The sequence below is a fragment of the Palaemon carinicauda genome, unplaced genomic scaffold, assembly GCF_036898095.1.
Source record: "Palaemon carinicauda isolate YSFRI2023 unplaced genomic scaffold, ASM3689809v2 scaffold28, whole genome shotgun sequence".
Classification (NCBI taxonomy): Eukaryota; Metazoa; Arthropoda; class Malacostraca; order Decapoda; family Palaemonidae; genus Palaemon; species Palaemon carinicauda.
The window spans coordinates 186,868-198,466 of NW_027170457.1; the positions used below are offsets into that span (position 1 = coordinate 186,868).

General features: G+C 36.1%; 1 protein-coding gene across 1 annotated transcript in view; it reads left to right on the top strand.

Moving 5' to 3' along the window:
• Positions 1-3,247: 3,247 nt before the first annotated feature.
• LOC137636372 (ice nucleation protein-like) overlaps positions 3,248-11,599 on the top strand; it is an 8,641-nt gene continuing 289 nt past the window's right edge. Inside the window, exons 1-5 of the mRNA XM_068368784.1 lie at positions 3,248-3,268; positions 4,762-4,836; positions 10,334-10,517; positions 10,711-10,852; positions 10,982-11,599. The exon at positions 10,982-11,599 is cut by the window's right edge and continues 289 nt beyond it. Of these exons, the coding sequence (XP_068224885.1) occupies positions 3,248-3,268; positions 4,762-4,836; positions 10,334-10,517; positions 10,711-10,852; positions 10,982-11,599 (1,040 nt within the window). The remainder of the gene's footprint in view (positions 3,269-4,761; positions 4,837-10,333; positions 10,518-10,710; positions 10,853-10,981) is intronic.

Below are 11,599 nucleotides of genomic sequence, written 5' to 3' on the forward strand. Positions count from 1 at the left end.
GTCTGCTGGCTGATTTCATCGGGCCTTTTAAACACGCAATTCATCTTTCAGGTATTCGGTGTCACCGATGGGTTCATAAATTGCTTGCTCGCTTGTTCAAACAATGTGATCGCCATTCTCAAACGGCGGAATCTTTTATTGCAAAAACACAATGGCAAGCATTGCTTTCCTTCGTTCAACCATTACCATTTGACGTATATCCATCGCTAGCATGTCTTTACAAGGAATTGGTTTATTAAGCATTATACAAGGTTAATTAATCGAAATAATGTGGGAAGGTTAATCATTCACTATCCCGCAACTATAAAAATAGGTGGAATAACGACAGCAAATATCTATCATCACAGTAATAACAAAACAACAACAAAAAAGTACATCTGCAAACCCTTGCATATTCAACGGCTCGGTTCAATAACTGATGCTGCTTTGCAAATGTTGTACCCCTGCCTGTGTACCTTCTCTGAATCTCATCCCCTCTCCCTTCCCCCATCACGGAAGCAGCATCACCCCCAAACATCATATACGGTTAAGAGTATCATTTCTGCATCGTAACCATAACCGCTTTTATAACCACTGCTGTTGCGGCCCCATACACCTGTCCACCCAATCCAGCGAGATATGGAGGCAGCCATTGCTACGTCCCCACCCCCAGCAACACCCACTCGATGGCATGTCGTAGGAGGGAGATGAGAGAGGGCGGGAGGGGAAGGAGGGGGGTATGTGAATGTAAATACGCCTATAGGAAACGGTTGATATAAGGACCATTGCCTTCACTGTTTTTTCAATATTCGTAAATGCGAGCATCGCCATTATCTGAGCCTGACCTGTTGTGTTATTGTTGACACAAAGATGGAAGTCGTCGATGAGAGGTTGGTGGTGGTGGTGGCAAAGGAGAGAGAGAGAGAGAGAGAGAGAGAGAGAGAGAGAGAGAGAGAGAGAGAGAGAGAGAGAGAGAGTACACGACAATCTCAAAATCAATCTGCCAGACCAGCCCTATCCCCGAACAGACTGGGTTATTCTATTGGGCCCCTCAATCTCAACCTCCGTCTGTAATGGCCCAAAAGAAGCGGTTCTGGTCTTACCTTCTTCAGCTGTGGATGGCGCCGTCGTGTTTCGGACAGAGGAACAAGCAACTGATAACGGAGCTCCTGCTGCTGCTACTGCTGCTGCTGCTGATGATGATGATGATGCTGCTGCCTGGAGGAGGAGGAAGAGGAGGATGCGGTGGAGGAAGAGGTGGTGTCTGAGAGTGTTGGTCGCACTTCCAGAGATATTAAACACTTGGGGAGGATGCACAAGGCAACATTAGCACGTCACCATACCAAGGGATACCTCACAACACTTCGCAGGGGGGGGGGTAGGAGGAGGAGCAGGAGGAGGGGGAGCAAGAATGGGGGGGGGACCAGGAGAACCACCAGAAGGGAGAAAAGCAACTTTCCCTTTATCCTTTTTCTTTTGTTTTGGTTCTATATCTTCTTCTTCTCTCACAAGAGAATCTGTTCTGTCCGAGCGTTTTTTAGGCCGAGGGAATATTTTTTTTTTCTCTCAAGAGCAGATACCACCAAACGTTATAAACACCTCCTTCTTTGCTTTAAGACTTTTTCGGGATAAACGTTGTGTGATGACAGAGACAAGACAACGAACGGGTCAGTCAGTAGTTACCGGCAACCAAACGTTGTGGAGCACGCGTGCGAATGTGGCGATGTGGCAGCGGCACCAAGCACCCAGCGGAGGCTGTGGTGGTGGGGGGGAGGGAGGGAGGGAAAGAGGGAGGCAACGAGGGGAAAGGAGGGAGATAGAGAGGGGAAATACAGGGACAGGATCTCTCGTGCAAGGAGGAGGAAAACGAGGACACTGATAGATTTTTATATATTGTCAAGTATGTGATTATGGAAAAACGTAGGAAAATAAGTTTTAATATTTTCCTTGGAAGATATATACCCCAAGCTTTCAATGCAATACCTTATACGACAAAAACTAAGATATTAATAACCAAACCCTTACCATAAAAACTCTCAGGTAAAACAATCTAAAACCAAAATAACTATCTAAAACAGAAATAAAATTTTAAAATAAGAAACAAACGAAGGAAAGCTTATGAGACCCAAGATCCGAATGCAACGCGCAGGAGCGAAGGGAGAGATGAGGGCGTCCAGGCATATTGGTTCAGAGTGAAGGGAATGTGGTGGCTTTGATGAATGAAAGAAAAGGGGGGGGGTGGGTGGGGGGGGAACAGGGCACATGCGCGGCTTTTTAGGAAACCAATTGTAAGATGGTTATATGTTGTATGTTCCTATGCAAAAAATTTCAAGGATAAAGGACCAGGGTTGTTAATTATATATATATATATATATATATATATATATATATATATATATATATATATATATATATATATATATACATATATGTGTGTGTGTGTGTGTGTGTGTGGATGCAGGAATCAGATATATCCTTAATTCAAATTATGTATTAGTGTATTGCAATGACAGGCCTTACGACAGTAACTATGTATCTTCACACAAAAACTCTCTATTAATATATATATATATATATATATATATATATATATATATATATATATATATATATATATATATATAGATATATATATATATATATATATATATATATGTATGTATGTATGTCTGTGTATGCATATATTTACGTGTACATATACGTCTGGATAAAACATGTACAATATGTACACAAATGCAAGTTTCTGATCATATTTGAAACTATCCTTACGAAACACTATAACTAAGTGACTCGATTCTATATAATGAACAGGCCGTAAGGCTGGCGCTGGGGCCGGGGAGATCATTACGAGCCGAGGTGCAACAGCTGTGAATCTTGGGTAGTGCCATAGCCTCTGTACCTTGGTCTTACGCAGTCTTGGGTTAGAGTTCTCTTGCTTGAGGGTACACTCGGGTACACTATTATATCTTATTTCTCTTCCTCTTGTTTTGTTCAAGTTTTTATAGTTTATATATGAAAGATTTATTTCAATGTTTTTACTGTTCTTAAAATATTTTATTTAAATTGTTCAATACGTCTCTTGTAGCTTATATATTTCCTTATTTCCTTTCCTCATTGGGCTACTTTCCCTGTTGGAGCCCTAGGCATTATAACATCTTCCTTTTGCAATTAGGGTTGTAGCTTAGCAATAATAATAATAATAATAATAATAATCAGAAGGCTAAAAAGTGGGATCAAATGAACATTTGAGTAATGTTTATAGTCTATAATGTCTATGGGTATAGTTGTGGTAAGGACTTAACGCAGCCCTATGTTATGAAGGTAAACTCCTTGACAAGAGGACTGAACATTCTGATATACTCTCTCTCTCTCTCTCTCTCTCTCTCTCTCTCTCTCTCTCTCTCTCTCTCTCTCTCTCCAGTTGAGACCCATAACGGTAACAATTGATGATCAAATTGACTATTCGGATCAAGAAAATCATACAGGATTTTAGGGAAAGGGTCCACCATATCGTCCTTCCTTGTCCAGCACTGGAGAGAGAGAGAGAGAGAGAGAGAGAGAGAGAGAGAGCGAGTTATAATTTCTCCTAATGTGAATGTTTAATCCTTTCGGAATAAATCACGAGGAATCCCAACATCATTTAGGTTCCTACTTAGGAATCCTCAGGAGAGAATAATGTCGAAACAGGCGATTATGAATGTTGAGGTATCCTACTAGAAACTACCTCCCAGGCGATCTGTTGGACGAGAGTTCGAGAGCCGCTCAAGCTAGATAATTTCTTGTAGTGTCTTTCACCTCACCATCCTTGTGAGCTAAGGATTGGTGTTGTATGGGAGCCTATAGATTTACCCGCGCCTAAGCCCCTCTCCAACCAAGCTAGGACCAAGGAAGGCCAAGCAATGGCTGCTGATGACTCTGCAGATAGACCTATAGGCTCCCCCAAACCCCTCTTCCTTAGTTCACAAGGATGGTGAGGCTGCCGGCTCTAAAATGGCTAACGAGTTTGAGCGGGACTCGAACACCAATCTGGCAATCACCAGGCAGGGAAGTTACCACATCGGCCACCACAAACAATACTTTAATTTCCTCTTGATAGAGCGAAGGTTAACAATGTAAGACAGTGGACAACATAATTTTGTTTCACACACCATCATTTAATTTCTTCACTTCCAATAAAATAAAATAAAATAAAATAAATGTCATCAAGGATTAACAACAGAAGTTTCTAAAATTTGCGGATTTTTTTTTTAAATAAACACGCCATCCATACAAATCAAAGTATTCCCTATTGTAAGTTGAGAAGATCCTCACCTTACAAGCTTAATTGGTTCCAGGAAGCTGTTTGTAAGTAGAATTGTTTGGAAGTAAAATTGTTTGCAAGTAGAATTGTTTGTCACTCGAATTTTCTTCAATTTTGGCTTATAGTCCATTTAGCAGATTTGCACCGACTCGCAAGGGTGCCCTTTTAGCTCGGAAAAGTTTCCGGATCGCTGATTGGTTAGAGTTATCTTGTCCAACCAATCAGCGATTAGGAATCTTTTCCGAGCAAAAAGGGCACCACTGAGAGTCGGTGCAAATATGCCTCGCTAAAAGAAATGGACTATAGGATAGGCCTAACCTGGACGCCATGCCTATGATTTCCAGCTACAAAAGTCAACAAATACTAAAGTTTCATGTGAAATAGATATCAAGTTACTACAAATGTTGTTTTGCTTACTGTATTAAATGATATAATATTGTTTTATTACATTATTTCTTTTATCTTATCTTTGTTATTTTCAGTTAGATTCAAGTTTACATCTCCGAGTATTTGTAAGTCGAATATTTGTGAGTCGAATGTTTGTCATTCGAATGTTTGTAAGTCAAATATTTGTAACTCGAACGTTTGTAACTCAAATGTTTTGTAAGTTGAATGTTTGCAAGTCGAATATTTGTAAGTCGAATATTTGTAATTATAATGTTTGAAAGTCGAATATTTGTAAATAAAAATATTGTAAGTCGAATATTTGTAAGTCGAATGTTTGTAACTCGAATATTTGTAAGTTGAATATTTGTAATTCGAATATTTGTAAGTCGAATGTTTGCCCGTTGCTGACATGTATATCGGAGGCTGAAAAAAAAAAAAGTGTTTATGTACTTTGACATAAAAGAAAATCAGAAAAGGTTAAATACTAACGACCTTTGGGGCATTTAGTATTTTAAAATAACTTTTCGAATATCGAAGTCAGTTTTTAAAATATATATATAAAACTTCTTAACATCTCTTGTGTGTTTTTCAAATGATTTTATTTTAGGTTTAAAAAATGAGGCGTTCAAGTTTGAAAGCTTTAACGATTAGTCGAAACTTCTCAAATAAATTAGAAGAATAAATCAACAAAAATAAGATTTCCAACTAATGAGAAATAAAAAGTATAAATGCAGCGAAATAAAAAAAAAAAAAAACTATTATGACTTAAAACCAAATGAAAAAAAAAAACTTAAAAAACTCTATCAATTAACAGAACCGATCAACATACGACCTCCACCAACTAAGTTTTATTATTAAAAAGTTCGAATTCAAAACTCCAAAAGTTCTGAGGAGGAATAAAAGTTTCACTACTCCTGGGATGACGTTGAGAAATGTTCACTAGAACCCTTCCTGCGGATTCGCCCTGATCATGTATGCTTTTTTCCTTCCCTGCGAAGGTTGGAGAGGCTGAGAACGAACGGAGTTGGAAAGCAAGAAAGGATGGGGGGAGGGGGAGGGGGGGGAGGGGGAGGGGGGGGGGAGGGGGGAGGGGTGGGGGGAGGGGTGGTGGGAGGGGGGAAAGGGGGGGGGATGCTTGCTTAACGTGGTGGTCGTCAGGAAATAACTCAGATGATAAAAGGCACAGGTTTATAATTGCAGAAATAGGTATATATATATATATATATATATATATATATATATATATATATATATATATATATATATATGTGTGTGTGTGTGTGTGTATAAATATAATATTTTCCTACGCCTATTGATGCAAAGGCTCTCAGTATTATATATATATATATATATATATATATATATATATATATATATATATATATATATATATATATATATATATATATATATAAATAAATTTCTACCTTATACTTGGGATCGAACGCTAGCCCCTTCTAATGAAAGGCCAGGTCGAAACCAACCATGCCACGAGAGACCATAAAAGAAATTGGAACCTGACGCTACCTAGCTAGAAGGGGCTAGCGTTCGATCCCAAGTATGAGGTAGAAATTTATTTCTATTTGAACACGGTGTTGTGTTGATATTTATCCATATTGACTCATTAGGGGTAATTTGAATGAATTACTACCAATTGTGTCACGTGGTGGGCCGGGAAATCGGGTAAAACTCACTGGTAAGAGACTGATGTTTCGCCAGGTAAATCCTCGGACAGCTAGGTGGCGTCAGGTTCCGATTTCTTTTATGGCCTCTCGTGGCATGGTTGGTTTCGACCTGGCCTTTCATTAGAAGGGGCTAGCGTTCCATCCCAAGTATGAGGTAGAAATTTATTTCTATTTGAACACGATGTTGTGTTGATATTTATCCATATATATATATATATATATATATATATATATATATATATATATAATGTATATTATATATATATATATATATATATATATATATATATATATATATTATATGTATATATTATATACAGTATGTATATATACAGAGAGAGAGAGAGAGAGAGAGAGAGAGAGAGAGAGAGAGAGAGAGAATGTGTACAATACAATTTTAAACACGTTTTACCAAAGATTTTGAGGTTTGGCTAAGAAACAAGACAAGAAAAAAATATCAGTACCATAACTATACATTAAAATCAGAATTGTGGTTAAAACCAACTTCACACATCTACACAAAAGACTCGTCAGCTATATGTCGAACCCTACTACAAATTATGCATTTTGGCGTTTTCTAGATATTAAGGTCATTTATTCTGTTACACTGTTAATAATTTGTCGTAAAAAACGATAAAAATCCTGGAAAAAATTTACCAGCCATTTGCCGTTTTAAAAACGGATATATTGACGTAAAGGAGTGATATTACAGTAACAAACCCGTAAAATATAATAACAAAGTAAGGTAAAATCACGGTCGCCTGTATTTTACTGAAATAAGACTGACAACAGTATATTTATATGGAGATTTTCCGATTAAAATTACGGTTTTTTTTAACAGTGTATTCTTTAATTCATAGATTTTTGGTTGCTGGTGACACAGCTAATTAGCATTTGAATTTTTTTCATACCTCTACTATATCTAGCCTCTACTATTAAATTTATTCTCTCCATCAACCTGTCATTTTCCAATATGTCCACAATGGACCACTTAATAATAATTACAAAAACCTTTTCACCACCTAACATTTCTCACATTTTCAATTCTGTTGCACCACATTAAAAAAGAAATAATTCATCTCAGCCACTAGAAATTATTTCTTACACTTCACTATCCCCACATTCATTCTGGTTTTGGTATAATTAATTACCTTTTACTAGAAAACTGTTTACTTTTTTATCTTCCAACATGGCCTTCCACTGTCTTGGATTAGTGATCTCTTGCTTGAAGGTACACCCAGGCACGCTGTTCTATCTTATTTCTCTTTCTCTTGTTTTTTTTTAAGTTTTCAGTTTATATATGAAAGATATAATTTAATGGTTTTACTGTTCTTAAAATATTTTAATTTGATTGTTTATTAGTTCTCTGGTAGTTTATTTATTTCCTGGTTTCCTTTCCTCACTGAGCTATTTTTCCCTAATAGAGCCCTTTGATTTATAGTATCTTGCTTTTCCTACTAGGGTTATAGCTTAGCTTGTAGTAATAATAATAATAATAATAATAATAATAATAATAATAATAATATGCTGGGATTTCCTCCATCGCTTCCAAAACCTTCATTCAATATATTTACCTCAAAATTCCTTTGAGATTCGAGACCACTTCCATTATTCCAACATCCAGATCAACATTTATTGTTTCATCTTATCAGCTTCCATTTACCCTCTATTTTTGGATCCTGTAACATACACATCTCGTTTTACTCTCATTTTTTTTCTCAGTTGAGCTTGGACTCTGAGAACCAAATAATTCGAATTAAATTTTTATTATTAATAATAGCAATAATCGCTATGGCATAAATATAAAAAATACAGGATTCCTATTTAATCTTATTAATATTTTAATAAATATTAATATTAATATTCACAGTTGCGATTTATAAGTCCCGAGACTCAATTTTAATTAAAGTACTGAGCAAAATAAAGCAATACAAAGTAACAAAAACAACAACAACAACGAAAGTAGCAATCAGGAACACTTTGCAAAAGCGTCAGTTCCAGAATCTCTCTTAATACCAAGTAACAAGGAACATTAACAACAACAAAAGTAGCGACCAGGAACACTTTTATAAGTTCCAAAATACCTCTTAATACCAAGTAACAACAACGGAAGCACACACCAGGAACAATTTTATAAGTTTCATAATCCGGTTTAAAATCCTTCCAAAGCAAAGCAACGACTGCTCGCATTAATTCCCAATTAAAAATCTACACTGTTAAAAATTTGCATTATAAAAACGGTCAATGTGTGGCAACATTTATTCCAGGATTTCTACCGTTTTAAAAGGAGTGATATTACGCTCACCAACCAGTAAAACATAGATAACAAAGTAAGGTAAAATTACGGTCGCCTGTATTTCACTGAAACACGGTTGAAAAAAGTATGTTTTTTACGGAGAATTTCTGAGTAAAAATTAGTGTTTCCTCAGAAGAGAAATTTCCAAAAGCCTCCTAAGTGAGCAACAGGTACAGTGCCAAGAAAGGCCTTTATGTTATGACACCTTTAATCTGCCTCTGTCAGATATTAATCCAAAAGCAAGAGCTGGAAGATATATATCACCTCATGACCTTTTTGAAGTTCCGACATGACCTATGACCTGCTCACTCTGGGCTATATATCTCTCTCTCTCTCTCTCTCTCTCTCTCTCTCTCTCTCTCTCTCTCTCTCTCTCTCTCTCTCTCTTAAATTCACAAGACCTGGGATATTACAGAAAAATGCATGTCAAACTCTGCAATACTTTCATACATATATATATAAATATATATATATATATATATATATATATATATATATATATATATATATATATATATATATATTATATTATTATATATATTTACATGAAAATATACAGTATATATATACTGTATATATACATACAGTATACATAACTTATATATATATATATATATATATATATACTTATATATACACACACACACACACACACATATATATATATATATATATATATATACACACATATATATATATATATGTGTGAAAATATACAGTATATATATACTGTATATATACATATATATATATATATATATATATATATATATATATATATATATATATATATATATATATATATATATATACAGTATATAAATTATCTAACCTTTATAAAAACTGGAGCTAACACATTCAATTACTTCATTTCAAAAGCATTAATTAACTAGAAAAGAGCTCTGAGAGTGCAGAACTCCGCCACAGCAGCTTATAACTCGAAATCAGCTTGCCTTTCCCAGAATCAATTTAGACCGTTGGCGTACTTGAAGTTTTTGTAAAAAATTATGTGCGAACTTGGAGTTAAGGTTAGGGTTTGATTCGGTCGACCTTTTACTTGATTTTGACCTTGACCTTTGACCTAGGACCTTCAAAATTTAATCACTTCCACGTCTTAACATAACAATTAAACAATGCAAGTTTCACTACTTTACGAGTAAAATTGTGGCCAGGGAGTTGTTCACAGACAAACAGACACCGGAAACACAGAGGCGATTACATAACCTCCTCCCTACTTCGTTGTCGGAGGTAACTAGTCATGATTAAACAGGACCAACATTCTCAACTTTGGAATTCTCTCCTAGCTTACGTTTTTCCTTATTTTTTATTAAATAATTATGGCGATAAGAAGAAGAAGAAAAAGAAAAAGAAAAAAAAAACCACTAACTTTTAACTTTGGCAATAATGGCACGAAACTAAGAATTCCAATAAATCTTTCCCTGCTCCAATAAATCTTTTCCTTCCCAATTACGGGAATGCCGACATGGTCTTTCATTCCTAAATATTTTACGACCTTTTGACGTCATTTGAAGAGACTAAAAAAAAAAGTTAGGTTAACTTTTTGAATTTGATAAATAGAAGTCTTTTTGATGTGAATAAAAAATTTAAAAAAATACAAGTGTAGGAAATGGCCAGGTACATTTTTGAAGATCTTATTGAATCGATAGTTCGCCGATAATCAAGTAGGATAGTTCGCCGATAATTAAGTACGATACTTCACCGATTATCAAGTACGATACTTCACCAACATTCAAGTACGATAGTTCCCCGATAATCAAGTACGATACTTCACCATTCAAGTACGATAGTTCACCAATAATCAAGTACGATAGTTCACTGATAATCAAGTACGATACGTGCCGAGAATCAAGTACGATACTTTGCCGAGAATCAAGTACGAGAGTTCGCCGCTAATCAACTAAGATAGTTCGCCGATAATCACGGACGATAGTTCACCGATATTCAAGTACGAAAGTTCACCTATAATCAAGTATGATAGTTCGCCGATAATCAAGTACGATAGTTCATCGATAATCAAGTATGATACTTCACCAACATTCAAGAACGATATGTGCCCACAATCAAGTACGATACTTTGCCGATAATCAAGTACGAGAGTTCGCCGATAATCACGTACGATAGTTCGCCGATAATCAAGTACGAGAGTTCGCCGATAATCACGTACGATAGTTCGCCGATAATCAAGTAAGAGAGTTCGCCGATAATCAAGTAAGAGAGTTCGCCGATAATCTAGTACGATAGTTCGCCGATAATCAAGTACGATACTTCACCGATAATCAAGTACGAAAATTCACCGATATTCAAGTACGATAGTTCGCCGATAATCAAGTACGATAGTTCACCGATAATCAAGTACGAGAGTTCACCGATACTCAAGTACAATAGTTCACCGATAATGAAGTACAATAGTTCGCCGATAATCAAGTATGATAGTTCACCGATAATCAAGTACGATAGTTCACTGATACTCAAGTACGATAGTTCACCGATACTCAAGTACGATAGTTCACCGATAATCAAGTACGATAGTTCGCCGATAATCAAGTACGATAGTTCGCCGATAACCAAGTACTATAGTTCACCGATAATCAAGTACGATAGCTCATCGATAATCAAGTACGACGGTTCATCGATAATCAAGTACGATAGTTCGCCGATAATCAAGTACGATAGCTCGCCGATAATCAAGTACGGTAGCTCATCGATAATCAAGTACGACGGTTCGCCGATAATCAAGTACGACGGTTCACCGATAATCAAGTACGAGAGTTCACCGATAATCAAGTACAATAGTTCACCGATAATGAAGTACAATAGTTCGCCGATAATCAAGTATGATAGTTCACCGATAATCAAGTACGATAGTTCACTGATACTCAAGTACGATAGTTCACCGATACTCAAGTACGATAGTTCACCGATAATCAAGTA